Raw genomic sequence first — 22640 nt, 5'->3', positions numbered from 1 at the left:
GCCGAAGGCAGCGGCTTAACCACTGAGCCACCCAGGCGCCCTTGAATAGGCAGTTTTAAGGAAGATTTAAAATCTGATTTGTTGGGGCGCCTGGGTGGCACAGTGGGTTAAGCCTCTGCCTTCGGCTCGGGTCATGATCCCAGGGTCCTGAGATCAAGCGGGCTCTCTGCTCAGCGGGGAGCCTGCTTCCCTTCCTCTCTCTCTGCCTGCCTCTCTGCCTGCCTCTCTGCCTACTTTTGATCTTTCTGTCAAATAAATAAATAAAAATCTTAAAAAAAAATAAATAAAATCTGATTTTTCTGTGTTTTGACTTCCTTTTTTTTTTTTTTTTTTTAAAGAGTTTGTCAGAGGTCACAAGTAGGCAGAGAGGCAGGTGGGGGTGGGGGGGGAGCAGGTTCCCTGCTGAGCAGAGCCTGACATGGGGCTTGATCACAGGACCCTGAGATCATGACCTGAGCTAAAGGCAGAGACTTAACCCACTCAGGCACTCCTGTGTTTTGACTTCTAATGTTTAGTAAATAAAAAAGCTTGTTAGGATTGTCTTCATTCTGTGTAACCTTAAGGAAGAATCCTTTGCCCACAGGATGTTTAAGGCCACACAGTGGACTTTGTGGTAGGGTTAGACTAAGATCCTGACCTCTTGACTCCCTGACTATTTACTTTTTACTCTATTTTGCTGCAAATGATTCATTAATGATTCTTCATGTGATAAAATTGGGTGAAGAAGTGTAAAAATAAGGATGCGGAAGGATCTGTTAACTCTGACCAATAAGTGGTCCAGCTCTTTGGATTCTCTTGTTTCTCTCTGGTGGGTGGTCAGGAGTTGCACAGCCCTAAGTAATGACTAGAGCTCTATAGGTCATGTAAATTTGCATTACAGTGTTGCTTTGGCTAGTGTGGATTGGTTGTTCTCAATCTCCACATCTTCCCTCAAACTTTAAAACTAGAATTTTTTTTTCTCTCTCTCTCTCTCTTTTTTAAAAGACTCATTTATTTATTTTAGGGGGATGTGGAGAAAGAGAGAGAGAACACAGGCAACAGGTACATGTGCATGAGTCAGGAAAAGGGGAGAGGGAGATGCTATAAGCAGAATCTCTGCAGGGAGCCTAATATGGGGCTTGATCCCATCACCCATGAGATCATAGCCTGGGCCCAAACCAAGAATTGTATGCTCACTGACTGAGCCGCCCAGGTGCCCTTAAAACTAGAACCTCTTAGGGCACCTGGGTGGCTCAGTGGGTTAAGCTTCTGCCTTCCGCTCAGGTGATGTTCTCAGGGTCCTGGGATTGAGCCCCGCATCAGGTTCTCTGCACCGCAGAGAGCCTGCTTCCCCCCACCCACTCTGCCTGCCTCTCTGCCTACTTGTGATCTCTGTCAAATAAAATCTTAAAAAAAAAACAAACCCAAAACTAGAACTTGCTTCTTCTTTTTTTTTTTCTTTTTCTTTTTTTTTTTTTTTTTTTTTAAACTTTAGAAGAGGGACACCTAGGTGGCTCAGTGGGTTAAGCCTCTGCCTTTGGCTCAGGTCCTGGGATCGAGTCCCACATTGGGCTCTGCTCGGTGGGTACTGCTTCCTCCTCTCTCTCTGCCTGCCTCTCTTGAATACTTGTGATCTCTCTGCCAAATAAATAAGTAAAATTAAAAAAAAATTTTAGAAGAAAGCTTTATCTTCTTTTTTTTTTTGATATGACATTTATTTATTGGTCAGAGAGAGAGAGTGCGGGGGCACATAACCAGGGGGAGTGGCAGGCAGAGGGAGAAGCTTGATCCCAGGACCACAGGATCATGACCTGAGCCGAAGACAGACACTTAAGTGACTGAGCTATGCAGGTATACCTAAAACTAGAATTTCTGATGGGAATTTGTCCTATAACTGTTTTTTGGTCTTTTGTATATTTAGAGAAATGAATTCATTTCCTAGGGTTCTTTTGCCTTTCTGGATAGTTGCAAAATAATCTGTAGCTACCATTTATGTCAAATGTACTATATATCAATGCTGCTTTAAGTATTTAGTATATATTGTATCATCTTTTTCCTCATGCTTAAATTAATGAGCTATCACCTCACATTAGGAAGGGTTTGGAGAAGTTATTCATAACTTTCATACAGTCACACAACTTTGAGTTGGTGGAGTTGAGATTCAAACTCAGGGTTGTCTGACTTGCAAGCCTGAGCTATTGCCCTCTGTGACATTATACCTCTTAAGCATGGTTAGGGTTTTATATTTGATTAAAAAAGTACTTATTTCTAAAATACTAAAGTACATATTTATCATAATCATAATGAACTTTTTTTTTTTTTTTGGCCAATTCTGGTATAGGACACTGGCTTTCATTCTTCCTACTTGTGGAAAAGTTGCAGTCCTGGTCTACTTTTTTAGAGGTGTAGCCTAAGCTAGAATCTGCTGATCTAGTAAATCATATTTATTTATTTATTTATTTTTAAAAGATTTTATTTATTTATTTGACAGAGAGAGATGCAGCGAGAGAGGGAACACAAACAGGGGGAGTGGGAGAGGGAGAAGCAGGCTTCTTGCCGAGCAGGGAGACCGATGCGGGGCTCCATCCCAGGATCCTGGGATCACAACCTGAGCCGAGGGCAGACACTTAAGGACTGAATCACTCTGGCGCCCTTAGTAAATCATATTTAAATGATAGAGAGGTGGGTAGATTCTCTTGTTTCTGCTCTTGTTCCCTCTTTAGGAATTTTGAGACCTGAGATTTAAGCTGAATTACCAGGGGTCGTATGATGGAAATATATCAAAGGAGTAATTGGTGCTGTAGGAACAGCATTTTAACTGTAGTTAGCAATGGCTCCTTTCCTTGAAAAGCATTATTTCGTCTCTCTTGGCGTTTACTTCATGTGAATCAAATATTGTTGATTTCCAATGACTGCCGTCCTTATATAACCTCTCCTGAGACAGCTGTTTTTAAGGATTCCATCATAAAGCTTCTAGTCAGTTAAATATAGGCTACAAATGCACTGTTTCCCCACACAACTTGTTTTGAGAGTTGACCCCAAAATTTTGAATAGAGTAGGTGTAAAAAATTTAAGACATTCTGTTTAGCCTTTCTTTTTTTTTTTTTTTTTTGTTCCTGGTCCATTTGCAGAGGAAGTAGCTTTATCCCCTACTACTTCCTTTCCTGCTTTCTTTGGAGCAGAAGTCAACAAACTAAGGCCTGCCCAGCTGCCTATTTTTATATTTTCCATAGCCACCACTCTAGTTGGTTAGTGCTCTGAACCTTGGAGACCTCGCTGGACTGTTCCCTCTGTCCCATTGTCCCCTTTATTCCCTGCACCTGCCTCCCTGTCCATTGGCTGCACCTTGTTGCTGCTCAGGGTTTGCTCTGGTGCCACCTACACTTGGCAGCAAATGTAGAATCTCAGACTGGGAACTGGTGACTCAGCAAATTGCCTTGTCTCCAGCAGCTGAGCCAGCTGCCCAAATTGAGATGGCTGGGCTCTCTGGGAGAAGAGAAGGGCGTCCTGGAATTTGGGTGTCACTGGGGCAGAGAATGAAGTTCAGTAGAATGAAGTTCAGAGAATGAAGTTGTGTTTAGTATTATCCTACCTACCCCCTCACCCCAGCCGCCCAGTGGTGCCCTCTCCACGGAACTGGATACTCTTCCTTTGGAAATGGCTCCAGCTAATGACAGTTGTACCTAGTGTGCCCACCATCTGAGATGGCCTGACTTTGGTAAAAAGGATATAGGTTAGGCAGGATTTTTCTTTCTTGTTATAAGGACCAACATGTTATCCTTGATTTTTTGCCTTTTGCTTGGCAAAGCCTACAATAGCCATTCTCAGAAAGAGTTTGTAAATCCCCACCTTATAGCCATATGAGACTTCCTGCTGTGCCATGAACACCCTTAGGCAAGCAGTTGCCTTCTGTTGCCTCAGGTCCTTGGTACTTGGTATTCTGTCCTTATGGCCGTGTTCTTTAGTAGGGTCTGTTCATTATCAAAATAAGAGACTCTTGGGTTTCTTTTTCAGAGATTTAAAAAAAAGTTACTTTTAAAAACTTCACATTTTACTGATTTATTTGTTTAGGGTAGTAGTAAAATAGTGAACAAACAGACCCAGTCTTTGCTTTCAGGGAGCTTAGAATCTTTTAAGAGAAAAGATGTTAAACATAATTCTGCAACTAAATGTATTGCAAACTGTTTTAAGTTCTATGAAGGAAGAGTTCAGAGGCCTAAGAGATTATAAAGGATGAGGGGAACTAATTTTATTTTTAATTTTTATTTTTATTTTTTTTTTTTTTATTTTTTTTTTTTTAAAGATTTTATTTATTTATTTGCCAGAGACAGAGGGAGAGAGAGCAAGCACAGGCAGACAAAGAGGCAGGCAGAGGCAGAGGGAGAAGCAGGCTCCCTGCCGAGCAAGGAGCCCGATGTGGGACTCGATCCCAGGACCCTGGGATCATGACCTGAGCCGAAGGCAGCTGCTTAACCAACTGAGCCACCCAGGCGTCCCTTAATTTTTATTTTTTTAAAGATTTATTTATTTGACACAGAGAGAGATCACAAGTAGGCAGAGAAAGAGGATGAAGCAGGCTCCCTGCTGAGCAGAGAGCCTGATGTGGGGCTGGATCTCAGGACCCTGGGACCCTGGGATCATGATCTGAGGTGAAGGCAGAGGCTTAACCCTCTGAGCCACTCAGGCGCCCTGGAAACTAATTTTAAGTAGGAGTTAGATCGACTGCCTGTATCAAATCTTTTTTTTTTTTTCCTCTGTATATTTTTGAAGATTTTATGTTACTTATTTTAAAAAAGATTTTATTTATTTATTTGTCAGAGAGACAGCAAGAGAGGACAGAAAGCGGGGGAGTGGGAGAGGGAGCAAGCAGGCTTCCTGCTGAGCAGGGGGCCCGATGTTGGGCTCAGTCCCAGGACCCTGGGATCATAACCCGAGCTAAAGGCAGACATTTAATGACCAGCCACCCAGGCACCTCAATTTCTTAAGATTGTATTTATTTGAGAGTGAGAGTAAGTGAGCAGTGAGGGAAGGGGCACTGGAAGAGAATCTTCTAAGCAAGCTCCCCGCTGAGCCGGAAGCCCAGTGCAGGTCTTATATCCGTGAACCATGAGATCGTGACCTGAGCTGAAACTAAGAGTTGGAGGCTTAACCGACTGAGCCACCCAGGCACCCATGCCCTTAACACTTTTGCCACCAAAGTGGAACACCCTGGTCCACGCTACCATTATCTTCTGACTGGATTATAGTAATAGCTTCCTGACTGGTTTCTTTAGTGCTTTTGCATAACTGCAAGTCAGTTTTCCACACAGCAGCCATGAATGGTGACTTTGTGAAAATGGGTTAGCTCATGTTACTCTTTTGTCCAAACTCTTTGATGGGTCCCCTTCCTATTTTATATAGTAGAGGCCAGAAGTCTTACAGTTGTATTCAAGGCATCATTACTTCTTTGATTTCATCTCCTCCTGTTTTCTCCTGTGCTTGTTCTGTGACCTTATTGGCCTTCTTGCCATGGCAGCGTATTTTCAGGCATACTCTTGTCCCAGCTTTTTGGCACTTGATCTTCCCTTGACTGGTAATGCTTTTATCTCATTTATCTGCTTGCCTCATCACATCACCTCCTTCTTGCCTTCTCCGTTATTCATGATGTTTTAAATTATTAAAATTTTTACTTCCATATGTAGGCAAGTGACCACATGTAGAGATTTAAGACTGTCTTCTCACATCACCCTCTATAACATTTTGTCCTTCTTATTTATTTATTTATTTTAAAGTTTTTTTTTTTTAGGGTTTTTTATTTATATATTGGACAGAGAGAGAGATCACAAGTAGGCAGAGCAGCAGGCAGAGAGAGGGGGAAGCAGATTTCCCGCTGACCAGAGAGCTGGATGGGCTGCTGGATCCCAGGACCCTGAGGTCATGATGACCTGAGCTGAAGGCAGAGGCTTAACCCACTGAGCCACTCAGTCACCTCTATTTTAAAGATTTTGTTTACTTATTTGACAGAGAGACAGTGAGAGAGGAAATACAAGCAGGGGAAGTGGAAAAGGGAGAAGCAGGCTTTCCACTGAGCAGGGACTTGGATTGTTATAGGTGTTGGTCTCAGGACCCTGGGATCATGACCTGAGCCACAGGCATATGCTTAACGGACTGAACCATCCGGGCACCCCTTTGCTCTATTTTTACTTAGCTATCTTGTCTTTCCCTCTAAAAGTAAGCTTTACAAAGGCTCAAAATTTTAAGTGTTTATTTACTACTGAATTTCTATGTCTTAGAACTGTGTTTGGCATATAGGAAATTCTTAGTATGTATTTGTTGAATGGATGAGTGAATGAGGGAAGACTTTTTTTTTCTTTTTGAAAGATTCATCATTTGCCAGAGAGGGTGTGTGAGTTGGGTGGGGGAGGGGCAGAGGGAAGGAATCTCAGATCTCAAGCAGTCTCCCTGCTGGGCAGGGAGCCCCAAGCATAGCTTGATCTCATGACCCTGAGATCAAGACCTGAGCTGAAATCAAGAGTTGGATTCTTTTTTTTTTTTTTTTAAAGATTTTATTTATTTATTTGACAGAGAGAGATCACAAGTAGGCATAGAGGCAGGCAGAGAGAGAGAGGAGGAAGCAGGCTCCCTGCTGAGCAGAGAGCCCGATGCGAGGCTCGATCCCAGGACCCTGAGATCATGACCTGAGCCGAAGGCAGCGGCTTAACCCACTGAGCCACCCAGGCGCCCCAAGAGTTGGATTCTTAATTGACTCAGCCTCCCAGGTGTTCCGAGGGAAGACTTTTTGATGACATAATCAGCTTGGACAAGAAAAGTGGGGAGTTACAATGGGAAAGTTCCCAGAGAAAAAAAATTTCCAGAGGAAAATATAGGTGAAGTCCCTAAGCTACGGGAAAGCATAGACTAATGACTAAAGTGTGTAGTCAATAATTCTCAAATGAGGCTGGAGAGTTGAATGATGGCTAGATAATGCCAGACCTTGTCAAAAATTTTGTACGTACTTTTGAGTATAATAGGAATCCATTAAAGGGTTTAAGTGTTTAATACTTCAAAGTTCAGGGGTGCCTGTAGCTCAGTCAGTTACACGTCAGCCTTTGGTTCAGGTAAGGATCTCAGGGTTCTGGGATCAAGCCCCACATTGGGCTGCTTACTCAGTGAGCAGTCTGCTTCTCCCTGTTCCTCTGCTCTTTCCTCCACTTGTCTCCCTGGCTTTCTCTTTGTGTGTCAAATAAATAAAATTAAAAAAAAAAAAAACAAAAAACTTCAGAGTTCATTTTTTTTTCAGAGTTCATTTTTTAAGTATAAGAATACTCTTATTATGTATAACCATAGTACAACTTTCAAAATCAGGAAATTAACATTGGTTTAATATTACCATTTAATCCATTAAACACATTCAGATTTTGCCAGTTCCCCCGATAATGCTGTTGGACAGAGTCATGTACAGATTAGAGATCTAATCCAGGATTCTGCACTGCATTTGGTTGGCTCTTTTGTCCTTCGGTCTGGAATAGTTCTTCTGTTTCTCCTTGTTTTTCACAACCTTGACATTTTTATTTATTTGCTTATTTATTTATTTATTTATAAAGATTTTATTTATTTATTTGACAGACAGAGATCACAAGCAGGCAGAGAGAGGAGGAAGCAGGCTCCCTGCCAAGCAGAGAGCCCCATGCGGGGCTCCATCCCAGGACCCTGGGATCATGACCTGAGCCAAAGGCAGAGGCTTTTACCCACTGAGCCACCCAAGCGCCCCAAACCTTGACATTTTTAAAGGATATTGGCTAATTTCTTCATAGACTGTCCCTCAGTTAGAGTTTGTCTTATATTTTCTTGTGATTTATGCATTTTTGGGCAATAGTACCACCAAAATACAGCTGTGTTTTTGTTTTTTTGTTTTTGTGTGTGTGTGTGTCAGGAAGAACTTGAAGTTGATTTGTCCTGGGCTGTTAATGTTTAACTTGTATCACTTCGTCAAGATGATGTCTGCTAGTTTTCTTGACCTGACAGTTAATGAGTATGTTGAACTAATTAATTAGTAAGTACTTTGTAGGGAGATACTTTGAATCTTTGTAATACCCTGTTTCCATCAAACTTTTTTTGCGTTAGCACTCATTGATGTATCTTACCCGAAATAGATATTATACTCAGGAAGGTGCCAAATGCTGATTTTTATAACTCTTTCTTATATTCTCGTGTTGTTAGTTGGCATTGTACAGTAAGGTGGTGCTTTCTCTGTTCACCTATTTATTTGTTTTATTTGCTTCAGATTGACGTTCTTACTTTCCTCAGTGGGTTGTGATTTGTTATTTTGTTTGAAACTTTTTGGATTTTGCTAGCAGGAGCCCCTTGAAAGCTAGTTCTTGTGTCTTTGACATGTTCTCATTTTTTGAGTACTTTTTTTTTTTTTTTTTTAGATTTTATTTATTTATTTGACAGAGAGAGAGGTCACAAGTAGGCAGAGAGAGGGGGACGCAGGCTCCCTGCTGAGCAGAGAGCCTGATGTGGGGCTCCATCCTGGAACCCTAAGATCATGACCTGAACCGAAGGCAGAGTCTTAACCCACTGAGTCATCCAGGCACCCCATGAGTACTTCTTTGACTTTCTGACACAGCAAGATGTTTTAGGCTTGAATCTTGAATTTTCTTGGTCTCAGCCATGGAGTCTGCCATTTCTGAGAGTGTTGGCTTCTGAAACAGAGCATTACTTATGCTTATTGCTACTGAGATGTTATTGCTTCTAGGCTCTCTCGGTATATACACTTAGGAAATCACTCACACACATTTATACCTGTTTTTGTATTTCTCCACTATATTAAAAAAATAAGTTAATACTGATACCTCCAGTTCCAAGCAGAAGCCACAGAATTTATTCTAGCCATCTTTCTTCCTGTATTTGTAACTCCTTTGTCTGATTGTTTAGAATCTTAGCCTACATTATCTTCAGTGTATTTACTTAAGTGCTTATTAATACTTCCTGTTTGTAATCAAACTCAGGGCTGTGTCAGAGAAAATATTTGGTCTCAGATGTATTGCCTCTCTCCCTGAAAAATTTGCCTCAGAAACAGTTACTGGAATGATAACTCTGATGAAGGAGGGTGGAGGGAGGCGATAGTAAGGGAAGGAGGAAAGATTATGGGCCAGTTAGAAGGCTTGGCCTTGGATACTCCCAGCACTCCTTGCTAGCTCAAAGGTCAGCCTGGTGAGGGAAACGAATGCTTTGTGTTTGATGATTGTTCTGGTTGCTGTGTGGAGAACAGGTTGAAAAGAATGAGGAAGGGGCATCTGGATGACTCAGTTGTTTAAGTGTCTGCCTTGGGCTTATAGATCATGATCCTGGGGTCTTGGGATCAAGCCCTAATTGGGCTCCCTGGTCACCGGGGAGTCTGCTTCTCTCTTTCCCTCTGCCCCTTGGCTGCCCCCCACCCCAGAGGGAGAGAGAGAGAGTACCTGTGTACACGCACATGCACACGCACACTCTCTCTCTCTCTCTCAAATAAATAAAATCTTAAAAAAGAGAAAGGACTCAAGGAGACAGGGAGGTTGGCTAGGTGACTTTTTCATTAGTCTAAAGGGAGGGTAGAATTATTATTTTTTTTAAAAGATTTTATTTACTGGGGCGCCTGGGTGGCTCAGTGGGTTAAGCCGCTGCCTTTGGCTCGGGTCATGGGTCATGATCTCAGGGTCCTGGGATCGAGTCCCACATCGGGCTCTCTGCTCAGCAGGGGGCCTGCTTCCCTTCCTCTCTCTCTGTGATCTCTTCCCTTCCTCTCTCCTACTGTGATCTCTCTCTGTCAAATAAATAAATAAAATCTTTAAAAAAAAAAAGATTTTATTTACTTATTTATTTGACAGAGGGAGAAAGAGAGAGAGAGAGAGACAGACAGACAGACAGACATGAGAGGGAACACAAATAGGGGGAGTGGGAGAGGGAGAAGCAGGCTTCCCACCAAGCAGGGAACCTGTTGTGGGGCTTGATCCCAAGACCTTGGGATCATGACCTGAGTGGAAGGCAGATGCTTAACAGCTTAGCCACCCAGGAGCCCTAGATGTTTTTTGTTTTTGTTTTTGTTTTCTTTTTTTGTTTAAAGATTTTATGTATTTAGAGAGTCTAACAGAGTGAGTATGAGCAGGGGGAGGGACAAAAGGAAAGGGAGAAGTAGATTCCCTATTAAGCATGGAGCCCTATGGGGCTCCATCCCGGGACCCTGAGATCATGACCTGAGCTGAAGGCAGACACCTAACTGATTGAGCCATCCAGATATCCCATTAAATTTTAATGCCAGTATAGGTAACATAGTGTTAGTTTCAAGGGTACAGTATAGTGATTCAGCATTTCTGTACATTACTCAGTGCTCATCAAGTAAGTGTAATCTTAATGGGGAAAAACTTAGAGTTTTTTTCCTCTAAGGTCAGGGATATGACAAGGATGGTAACTCTCACCACGTTTATTCAGCATAGTACAGGGAGTCTTAGCCACAGCAGTCTACAGCAAAAGGATATAAAAGGCATCCAAATTAGTGAGTAAGAAGTAAAACTTTTGTAACTCTTTGCAGGTGACATGATACCATATATAGGAAACCTGGAAGATTCCATCAAAAAACTGTTCAGAGGGGCACCTGGGTGGCTCAGCAGGTTAAGCCTCTGCCTTCTGCTCAGATCATGGTCTCAGGGTCAATGTGGGATCGGGCTCTCTGCTCAGCAGGGAGCCTGCTTCTCCCTCTCTCTCTGCCTGCCTCTCTACCTACTTGTGATCTCTCTCTCTGTCAAATAAATAAATAAAATCTTAAACTGTTTAGAACTGATAAATTCAGTAAAGTCACAGGATACTAAATTAGGGTACAGAAATCTGTTGCATTTTTATGCGCCAATATTGAGCACAGGCAGCAGGAAGAGAAATTAAGAAAACAGTCCCATTTACATTTGCACCAAAAATAATAATATACCTAGAAATAAACCTAACCAAGGAAGTGCAAGCCCTGTAATGAGAAAAAGAAATTGAAGATGACACAAAGAAGTGGGAACAAAATTCATGTTCATGGATTGGAAAAACAAATATTGTTAAAATGTCTATACTACCCAATGCAGTTCACTCATTTATTGTAATACCTACCAAAATACTAACAGCAGTTTTCACAGAACTAGAACAATCTCTCTCTTTTTTTCCCAAAGATTTTGAGAGAGAGCGAGAGAGAGCGTGCGCACATGTGCACTCGCGAGCATGATAGGGGAGAGGTCACAGGGAGAAGCAGACTCCCCATTGAGCAGGGAACCCAAAGTGGAACTCGATGCCAGGACTCTAGGATCACGACCTGAGCTGAAGGCAGTTGCCCAACCAACTGAGCCACTCAGGCACCTCTAAAACAAACAAGAATTTGTGTGGCACTGCTAAAGTCTGCAAATAGCCAAAGCAATCTGGAAAAAGCAAAGCTGCAAGCATCACAATTCTGGACTTAAATTATATTATAAAGGTATAATAATCAAAACAGTATGGTATTGGCACAAAATAGATACATAGATCAATAGAACAGAATAGAAAATCCAGAAATGAACCCACAGTTTTATGGTCAATTCCTCTTCGACAAAGCAGGAAAGACTATCCAATGGGAAAAAGTCTCTTCAACAAATGGTGTTGGGAAAACTGGACCACTTTCTTAGATCATACACAAAAATAAAATGGATTAATTGGGGGTGCCTTGGGTGGCGCAGTTGGTTGAGCATCTGACTCTTGGTTTCAGTTTGGTGGTGATCTTGGGGTTATGTGGTAGAGCCTTTGGGACACTGTGCTCAGCTTGGAGTCTACTTGGGATTCTCTTCCCCTGCCCTTCCCCTGCACATGTGGGCGCTGTCTCTCTCTAAAATAGGTAAATAAATCTTAAAACAAAACAAAACAAAAAAAAAAAAAACGGACCTAAGTGTGGATGTGAAACCAAAAAAATCCTGGAAGAGAGCACAGGCATTAGCCATAAAACTTTTTGTAGATGTGTCTCCTGAGGCAAGGAAAGCAAATGCAGAAATAAATGATTGGGACTACATTAGAATAAAACATTCTGCACAGTGAAGGAAACAGTCAGTGAAACTAAACAATAATCGATGGAATGGGAGAAAATACTTGCAGATGGCATATCCAGTGAAGGGTTAGTATGCAAATATATAAAGAATTTTTAAAATCTTAACACCCCAAAAACAATCCAGTTAAAAAATGGCAGAGGATGTGGTGGCCAACAGGCACGTGAAGAGATACTCAGCATCACACATCATCAAGGAAATACAAATCAAAACTATGAGTGCTTCCTGGGTGTTTCTGTCGGTTAAACATCCCACTCTTGATTTTGGCTCAGGTCATGATCTTGGGGTCCTGGGATCAAGTCCTGCAACTGGCTCCCTGCTCAGTGGGAAGTTTGCTTTTCTCCTTCTCCCTCTGCCCCTTCCCCTGCTTGTGTTTGTACATGTGCTCTTTCTCTCTCTCAAATAATTAATCTTTTTTTTCTTTTAAAGATTTTTTTATTTATTTGACAGAGAGAGAGATAATGAGAAAGGGGGTAGTGGGAGAGGGAGAAGCAGGCCCCTCACCGAGCAGGGAGTTTGTTGTAGGGCTTGATCACAGGACCCTGGGATCACGATCTGAGGCAAAGGTGGACACTTAATGACCGAGCACCCAGGTGCCCCTCAAACAATAAATCTTTAAAAAGAAAAACTATCCTGAGACACCACTTCACACCTGTTGGAATGGCTAAAATAAGAAAAACAAGAAACAGGTGTTGGTGAGGATGTGGAGGAAGAGGAATCCTTGTATAGTATTGGTGCAAACTGGTACAGCCACTGTGGAAGACAGGGTGGAAGTTCCTCAAAAAATTAAAAATAGGGGTGCCTGGGTGACTCAGTTAAGCTCTCCACTCTTGGTTTTGGCTTAAGTCATGATCTCAGGGTCATGAGATCAAGACTCTTTTTGGGCTCTGTACTGGGCATGGAGCCTACTTAAGATTCCCGCACTCCCCTTCTGCTTTTTCCCCCTCACTAAAAAAAAAAAAAAAAAAAAATTAAGTATAGATTTGTCATATGATGTGGTAATTCCACTATTGAGTATTTACCCAAAGAATATGAAAACATTAATTTGAGTAGATATATGTACTCCTATGTTTATTTAAACATTATGTAAAATAGCCAAATTATGGAAGCAGCCTAACTGTTCATTGATAGATGATGGATAAAGAAGATACTGGTGTATACACACACACACACACACACACACACATACACACACACACACACACAAGAATATTGCTCAGCCATAAAAAAGAATGAGATCTTGCCTTTTGCAACAACATGGATGTAGAGAGTATAATAGTAAGCGAAATAAGTCAGACAAACACAAATATCATGAGATTTCACTTGTATGTGGAATTTGAGAAACATTAAATGAACAAAGAAAAAAAAACAAACAAAAAAGCAGACTCTTAACTATAGACAACAATTCCTGTGTCATCACAAGTGTACTCCTTAATCCCCATCACCTTTGTGACCTGTTCCCCACTATCCTCCACTAAGGATAGTGTACTCCTTAATCCCCATCACCTTTGTGACCTGTCCCCACTATCCTCCACTGAGAAAGTGATCCAGTTTTGTTCTTTTTGCATAGTTTGCAAAACCGTTCAGTTTTCCCGACATCATTTGTTGAAGAAATTGTCTTTTTTCTTTTCTTTTTTTTAAAGATTTTATTTATTTGAGATAGAAAGCAATCACGAGTGAGTATGAGTAGGGGGGCAGATGGAGAGGGAGGAACAGCCTGATGCAGGGCTTGATCCCAACACCCCAGGATCATGACTTGAGCCAAAGGCAGACACTTGACTGACTGAGCCATCCAGGTATCCCAGAAATTGTCTTTTTTCCATTGGATAGTCTTACCTTCATTGTTGAAGATTAACTGTCCAATATAATCATGGGATTATTTCTGGGGAGGGTAGAAGCTTTGATGAACTGTTGTGACAGTGGTGGAGAGTGGTTATATCTTTTGGATATAACCAAAGCATATCTGAAAGTTAGTAAACCTGTTTTTAAATAGCAGTTTACTAACAAAGTTAGCCACGTGGGTGGCTCAGTTGGGCATCTCACTGTTAATTTGGCTTGGGTCATGATGTCAGGGTCACAGAATCAGGCCCATCTTTGGGTTCTGGGCTCAGTGAGGAGTCTGCTTCCCCCGCCCTACCCCCCTGCTCACATGCACTCTCTGGAATAAATAAATAAATGTTTAAAAAAATATATCATTTTGCCAGATATATTAATTTACCCAATGGATACAAATAGTTACCTTAATAAGAAATAGTATTTTAAGAAATACAGTGGTTTTGGGCAGATGTTAGTTTGCTTTTAGTCATTAATACTTAAGTATTTTTTTTTTGGTGGTGAGTATGTGTCTTTTGTACAGTTTTTTTTTATTGTATGCATTTTAGATTCTTTTTTATGCATTGAAGGGTGTGTTTATTAATTTTAAAATGACTGAATTTGATTTGTGGGCCACTCAAAGCATGAGTAAGTTTTATGTACTCTTAAACCAGTTGTATATACATAAATGTACATAATATTTAGCTCTGGTAATTATAAATTTTCTTGTTTTTTAGGTATTATGATCAGATTTGTTCCATTGAACCCAAATTCCCATTCTCTGAAAATCAAGTAAGTCATTAATTTTAATTTGTTTTAAAGTTCTATAATGTAAACTTTCCTCCCACACATGGTATCACTTTACTATTTTTATGTTTTTATTATACCTTTTGGTACAAATTAGAAGCTTATAAGCCCATTTCATAAAAATTGGATGTCTTTTTGAAGAATGTCTTGGAATTCTGTTGCTGTCTGTGCTTAGTTACTACGTTTATGTGGAACGTTGGGCTGCATTTTTTTCCCCCTACATTTTATATCAGTATGATCTGTTGACTGATTAACATCATCTGTGAGGTCCTTCTCTTTGGCTTTTACAGAATTAAGAAGGAAACTATAATTGAGGAGGTATTAGTCTCAGTTTATGTGTTTTAAAATTTGACACATATAGTTGCATATGAAGTTGCAAGTTCTGGTATGATTAGGTGTTACACTGTAAGAATGTCTGCTTTCTCTTAAAGGCTAGATATTGGAAATGCTGAGAGACTTGTTTTTTTGTTTTTAAAGATTTTATTTATTTATTTGACAGAGAGAAATCACAAGTAGGCAGAGAGGCAGGCAAGCAGACTGTACAAAAGAGAGGAAGGGAAGCAGGCCCCCTGCTGAGCAGAGAGCCCAATGTGGGACTCGATCCCAGGACCCTGAGATCATGACTTGAGCCCAAGGCAGTGGCTTAACCCACTGAGCCACCCAGGCGCCCCAACTGAGAGACTTGTTAAACGAGATTTTATTTTTGTGACATTTCTAAGTTTTAAAATAATGTAGTTTATGAAAAATACTTTAAATAATCTTGTACTGATGTTTTACAGGTGACATAGTATGTTGAAATTTGCTTTAAAATACTCAAGGAAAGAAGTGTATGTTTAGGGGTTGGAGGTGGGGCAGGGGAAGTCAGGGGTAGGTGAACCAAGAAGGACAAATGGCTAAAACTGGTGATGACTATGTGGGGTTCATTATGTTACTCTGTCTGGTTTTACATATATATAAAATTTCTCTTAATTCTGAGTTGCAAAATTTTTGTATGGGATTCCAATACATGATTTAAAAGATGGTTAAGTTCTTTTTAAACTTTATGTATGGAATATTTTAGAAGCAGGGTGAGATGTAGTTTTTTTAAGTGAACTTTTTATTTATGTATCGCATACGTATGTGTCATGTTTGTAGCTTGAATTTTTTTTTTTTTAAGATTTTATTTATTTATTTGACTGAGAGACACACAGTGAAAGAGGGAACACAGGCAGGGGGAGTGAGAGAGGGAGAAGCAGGCTTCCCTTCCACTGAGCAGGGAGCCTGACGTGGGGACTCCATCCCAGGACCCTGGGATCATTATGTGAGCCAAAGGCAGCCACTTAACGACTGAGCCACTCAGGCGTCCCTATAACTTGAATCTTTACAAAGGGAATATACACGTATGAACACAACCCAAATCAAAAAACTCATTATCTCACCTCATTACCCCCATAGTAACCTCTCTCCTACTTTGTCATCATGGAATCGTTTTTAATTTTATTTTCTGGGAAACCTATATAATACTTACTTTGTTGCCTTTGCTTCTCTTGGCTTATTTGACAGTTATTTAAGTGCCTGTTTTGTTCAAACCATTGTATGTTGTAAAGATGCATAAGATAGTGTTTTCTGGAGAGGATAATATATGTATAATTACTGAGGCAGAATTACCTTTGGAAATATCTTAGTGCCAGTAATTTTGCTTTAAAAAAAGAAAATGTTACGGTCCAGGAATAGGGAAAGGAGTTAGTTAGACTAGAGAGGATAATGTTTTGACAAGCTTTGGTCCTTTTCCTCATTGTGGATTTTCCTTCAAAAGAGACCTAATATTTTATAAGATCCAAGAAAGTAGGATAATTTTCTGTTTTTTCTCTTTCTATCAAGATCTGCTTGACATTTACGTGGAAGGATGCTTTTGATAAAGGTTCGCTTTTTGGAGGATCTGTAAAATTGGGTATGTAATTATTTTAATAAAAATGATAAGAAACTAGGTCTAAACACTTTGTATTATTTTAGGTTTTTTAAAATTGCTCTCCTAACAACTCTTTGTAAATAATAAAAAATTTTACATTTTATTTTCTTTTTAACTTAAAATTTTAATGTAATTTCCAAATATTTATAGAGAGCCTACACCTTGCCAGGCACTGTCCTAGTTATAAAAATGTATTCAGTCTGACTAGGATGACAGTTGATCATTCTAAAATACAGTGGGTAGTATATGAGTATATGAACTAAGTTGTGGGAGCAAAAATGAAGAAGACATGGATTCTGCTTATTGAAAGAAAGCAGTGTTCAAATTAGGCTCTGAAGGGTGAATTTGGTTTTCTCACCTAAAAAAATAACCTTACAGGTTGAACATTAGAACAAAAGGTCATTTTTTTGATAAGTGGGGAATAAATAGTACTGTGAAATACTATTTATCTCACTGGGTTCTTGCATGGATTAAATGAGTGAATATATGTGAAGTCATTAGAGGAGTATGCAATAAATATTAGCTGCAATGAACAATAGTAATATGTTTTGTTATAAATGATTACATGTAATGTATTATTTATAGTATGTATGTGTTACAGAGTATATGTTTTAATAACATACAATAGAAATTATATATAATACATATTAATATCATTATTGTTAAGGCTTGAAACCATAGGTTGAATTGAGGATGATGGAGGGTGAAGACATTGGAAAGTAGATTATGAACAGTTGAAAATATACTCTGAATTTGTATTCTTCTCTCTTACACATTAATAACTAACATTTATTGAGTATTTATTACACCTAGGCCCTGTGGAGGGGCTTCACACTACTATCTAACTGAATTCCCCAGAAGCCCAATGAAGAAAGGCACTGTGTTTTTTTTTTTTTCAAAAAACCTTTTTTTAATTAACACATAATGTATTTGTTTCAGAGGTACAGGTATGCGATTCATTAGTTTTACATAGTTCACAGTTCTTTTTTTTTTTTTTTAAGATTTTATTTATTTATTTGTCAGAGAGAGAGAGAGAGCAAGAGCGAGCACAGGCAGAGTGGCAGGCAGAGTCAGAGGGAGAAGCAGGCTCCCTGCGGAGCAAGGAACCCGATGTGGGACTCGATCCCAGGACGCTGGGATCATGACCTGAGCCGAAGGCAGCTGCTTAACCAACTGAGCCACCCAGGCGTCCCCATAGTTCACAGTTCTTACTGTAGCACATACCCTCCCCAATTCCATCACCTAGCCACCCCGTCCCTCCCACCCCCCTGCACCCCAGCAGCCTTCAGTTTGTTTCCTGAGAGTCTCTTATGGTTTGTCTTCCTCTCTGGTTTCATCTTGTTTATTTAAGAAAGGCACTATTATTACCAGTTGGACATACTGGTTTAGAAAGATTAAGTGACTTTCTGAGGTCATAAGGCAAGGATTTAATGAAGTGGGATGTGATTCCTGAAAGTCTAACTCTAGAGACTAAAGGAGATATGATAGATCAGTGAAGAGACTGGTGAAGGTTGGTGAGACAGGGTGGTATATGTGGGTCAGAAGAGGAGGAGTGGGTGTGAGTGACATTTCAGAGTTGAAACTAACTGGATATGCTGACTATTTCTCAGAAAAGAGTAGTAGTAGTTGAGGGTTGACTCTCAGATTTATAACTTGGTTTGACTTGTTGGATATTTTTTCCTTAAGATAGACGAATTCAGGGGCACCTGGGTGGCTCAGTGGATTAAGCCTCTGCCTTTGGCTTGGGTCATGATCCCAGGGTCCTGGGATCGAGCCCCACATCGAGCCTCACATCGAGCCCCACATCGGGCTCTCTGCTCAGCAGGGAGCCTGCTTCCCTTCCTCTCTCTCTGCCTGCCTCTCTGCCTACTTGTGATCTCTCTCTCTGTCAAATAAATAAATAAATAAATAATTAAAAAAAAAAAAAGATAGACTAGTTCAGTTTGACCTTTCTGTGTTATGTCTCAGTAGACATTTTTCTTTGGCATTTGAGAATTGGATTTAAAAATCAGAAGTGGCAGAGGCACTGATTTGAAAACAGTTATCATTAAATGATAAAACTGTCTCCTCTGGTAGTGTGTAGATTGGGAAAAGTGTGAAAGAGGTAGGTATTATAACATTTAAGGATAACAGGGGAAGAGGTTTCTGGGAATGAGGATGAGACAAAGCCTTCAAATCTCAGAGGAACCAGGAGAAAATAGAGACATGGAATTAAGTGCCAGGAGAATTTCAGAGGTCATGTCCAGTGGTTTCTGAGCCTGGCTACAATAGAATTACCTGGGGAAAAGGTGAAAGGTATAGATGTAAAGATGTAGAATGCCAGATGTGATAGGGTAGGAGGAATTTTCAGGGTGGGCCACTGAAATTAGTATCTTTGAAGATACTTCCAGGTAACTCTAATATTCATTCAGGTTGGAATGTCACCAACAGAGTCGTTGTGGCAGAGGTCAAGTCATGTAAAGTTGGAGAAGTTGCTGGATTCGGCAATGAAAGAAGTTTCACTAAGGGGATGCTCAAGAAGCCAGATTGCATCCGGTTGAAGTGTGGACCAGAAGTGAGGAAATGAAAACAGCAAATATGAATTGCTTATTTCAGAAAATTTGCAGTAATGATTTAAGGACAAGGGTGCATTATGCTGAGAGGGAGACCAGGTCAAGAAAAAGGATTTTTAATGCCAAATTGATAGGCTGAAAAGGAGTTGATGGTGAGATAGATTAAGTGACGAACCAAGTTCCTGGAAGAAGTGGGAAGCAAAAAATTTAGCATAAATAAAGCAGGAGGTAGTTATGAAGGCACATCCAGTAGCAAATACTGGGAATCAGGTGTCCTTCAGTAATGTCTTGCTTAAATAAAGCATGGCCTACCCACTCATTAGAATATTGTGTAATTTTAGGATGCTAAAAATAAGAGTGCAAATATATTTTTGTTCACATGTAAAGCTTTGTTTTATTTCTCAGTGCATATCAAAGTTACGTTTATACTATGTTATAGTCTGTTAAGTATGCAATAGGATTATATCTGAAAAACTGGGTATATAACTTAATTTAAAACTTTGTTGCTAAAAAATGTTAATCATCAGTGACTTGTAATCACTGATCACAGATCACCCTAATAAATATAATTATAATCATGGTGAAAAAATTTGAAATATTGTGAGAATTATCAAAATGTGACACAGAGCTACAAAACGAGCAAATGCTGTTGGAAAAATGGCACTGATAGACTTGCTTGAGGCCACTAACTAACTCTCAGTTTGTAGAAAGAAATGCAGTTATCTGCAAAGCCCTATAAAGTGAAGCACGATAAAATGAGGTATGCCTGTAAGTTTGTCTTTTTGTGATCTGCGTATTTCACTTAACTTAATGTTCTTGAGGTTTATCCACTATGTAGCATGTGATGGCATTTCCTTCGTTTTTAAGGCTGAATGATACTCCATTGTATGTACATACCACATTTTGTTTATCTGTTTGTCCATCAGTGGACACTTCAGGTTTCTTCTACCTTTTGGTTATGATCATGGGTGTATAAATATCTTTTTGTGACTGCTCTCAGTTCTTTGGGTATATACCCAGAAGTGGAATTTTTGGATCATGTGGGAATTCTATTTCTAATGTTTTGAGGAACTGCCATATTGTTTTCCATAGCAGCTGCAGTGTTTCACATTCCCACCAGTAGTGCACAGCAGTTCCAGTTTTTCCCTATGTCTGCCAATAATTGTTATTTTTTATTGTTGCTGTTCTTGATAGTAGCTATCCCAGTGGATGTGAAGTGTGTAGTTTCTTGAGCAGAGTTGTATTTTAACCACATTGTCTACTAGCCTTCTGAGAGATGTATTGGCATAACGGAGTCAGGCTTGGAGGTGCTTGAATTGGGTTAGGTTTGTGGTAGTGAAGAATTGGCTTGAATGTGGTGAGAAGATACAATTTTGAGAGCGGTGATGAGAAAATGGAAATAATTTATTTGGATTTAAGTGACAAATGACTTCATTTGGAACCTCACAACATTTTGGACATAAAGGGAAGGAAAGAATAATTCCTTGATCTTTTGAATTTTAGAGGATAGGAATATTGCTGTGGAAATAAATGCCTGGCAGGACAGCATTAGAAATATGGGCACTATTTTGGGTGAGAAAAGAGGTTTGGAAACTTGTTTTTGTGAGTCAATCTCTGAAACATTCATTTTTTTTAGAAAAATAAATGAAAAATTTTTCCTTCTTAATTTTTTACAGCTCTTGCAAGCTTAGGATATGAAAAGAGCTGTGTGTTGTTCAACTGTGCAGCCCTAGCTAGCCAAATTGCAGCGGAACAGAACCTGGATAATGATGAAGGATTGAAAATGGCTGCTAAGCATTATCAGGTATGTAGAAAAGTAACCATATAATGGTTCACGCTCCATTGTATTAAATTGGAAATAATCTATATTGAGGTTTATAGATGTTTCTTTATACTTTTCTTGAAAAGTAATGTACTTTTTAATGAGTTACTGAGTACTTTTGAATTTTGATAAATGTCATACCTATAGTCCAGCTCTGTTTTCTTCACCATTGTATACCCAGCACCTAGCACAGTGCCTGGCACATAAGAAAGGCTCAATAAATGTTGGGACAACAAATGATTGAATGTTTTAGGTGAAGTTCTTGGTAAATCCCTTTCAAATAACTGATCTCATGTAAAAATTTTGTACAGTTGAACCTTGAAAGCATGGGGATTGGGGTACTGACCCCCTGCACAGTCAAAAAATACACTGTAATAACTTTTGACTCCCCTAGACCATAGCTACTCATAGCCTACTGTTGACCAGAAGCCTTACCCATAAAATGAACAATTAACACACATTTTGTATGTTACATGTATTTTATATTGTACTCTTAAAGTAAGCTAGAGAAAAGAAAGTGTTATTAAGAACTACATAAGAGAAAATATATTTATAGTACCATAGTACCATATAGTACCATACTGTATTTTTCGAAAAAAAAAAATGCATGCATAAGTGCACCTGTGTAGTTCAAACCTCTGTTGTTCAAGGGTCAGATGTACATTATTTTAATATATTTTTTATTAGAGTGAGACACATATAAAATTTCACCATTGTCAAAAAAGTTAAGACCTAAGAAAATTTTAACTCTGAGAAACAAAGAGGTCATATTTAAAGGTGGTCAGATATGTAATGTTCTTAAGTTGGCTAAATTTAGATTTTAGATATTATCATTTACTAATATGGCATAATTGTGGCAGTGTATTAACTTTTATTTTTGTTTTTATTTAAAGAACAAATTGCTGCTGAGTGATATGTATAATTACATTCTCATGTTTTATATTATGTTGTTATTTACAAAGTGTACTCATGGACATTATTTTACTATCCTATAAGCCTTGTAATGCATGTTACATAATGTCCTTCTCATTTAATATGCAAGGAGACTAAAAGGTCAGAGTGTTAATAACTGGTCCACTGGGGTTTCAGGTGTTCTGATTCCAAATTTTATGGAATTCCAAATGGTGCTTCTAGTGTCTTCTTTGGCTCTGGAATTTGCTTGTCTTAGAGGTTGAGTGTCTGATTTTTTCCTGATATTTAAGTTTATGAGTGAGGTGAGGAATGCTCTTTTAAAAGTGAGGGGGGTGCCTAGGTGGCTCAGTTGTTGGGTGTGTGTCTTTGGCTTGAGTCATGATCCAGGGTCCTGGGATCGAGCCCCACATCAGGCTCCCTGCTCTGTAGGAGGCCTGCTTCACCCTCTCCCACTCCCCCTACTTGTGTTCCCTCTCTCACTGTGTCTCTCTCTTCTAAATAAATAAATAAAATCTTAAAAAAATAAAGAAGTGAGAGGAAAGTACATTTTAAGCAAACAAGGTGCTCCAAATTGTGGCTTGCCCTGTAGTTTTGAATGGGCATGGATGACAAACATGACGCGCATCCCTTTTCTTTTTGAGGCTATAGAGGGCCAATATTTTAAAATGTGAAAATGGGGGTGCCTCAGTGGCTCAATGGGTTAAAGCCTCTGCCTTTGGCTTGGGTCATGATCCCAGGGTCCTGGG

The 22640-nt window shown here is 39.7% G+C and overlaps 1 protein-coding gene across 2 annotated transcripts in view; it reads left to right on the top strand.

Moving 5' to 3' along the window:
- PDCD6IP (programmed cell death 6 interacting protein) overlaps positions 1–22640 on the top strand; it is an 82310-nt gene that overhangs the window by 8547 nt on the left and 51123 nt on the right. For both annotated transcript variants that reach the window (XM_059390616.1, XM_059390617.1), the window contains exons 2-4: positions 14591–14645; positions 16521–16590; positions 20837–20964. In XM_059390616.1, coding sequence (XP_059246599.1) covers positions 14591–14645; positions 16521–16590; positions 20837–20964 — 253 coding nt within the window. The remainder of the gene's footprint in view (positions 1–14590; positions 14646–16520; positions 16591–20836; positions 20965–22640) is intronic.

The sequence above is a fragment of the Mustela nigripes genome, chromosome 2, assembly GCF_022355385.1.
Source record: "Mustela nigripes isolate SB6536 chromosome 2, MUSNIG.SB6536, whole genome shotgun sequence".
Lineage (NCBI taxonomy): Eukaryota > Metazoa > Chordata > Mammalia > Carnivora > Mustelidae > Mustela > Mustela nigripes.
This window is presented reverse-complemented; position numbering and strand designations above follow the sequence as displayed.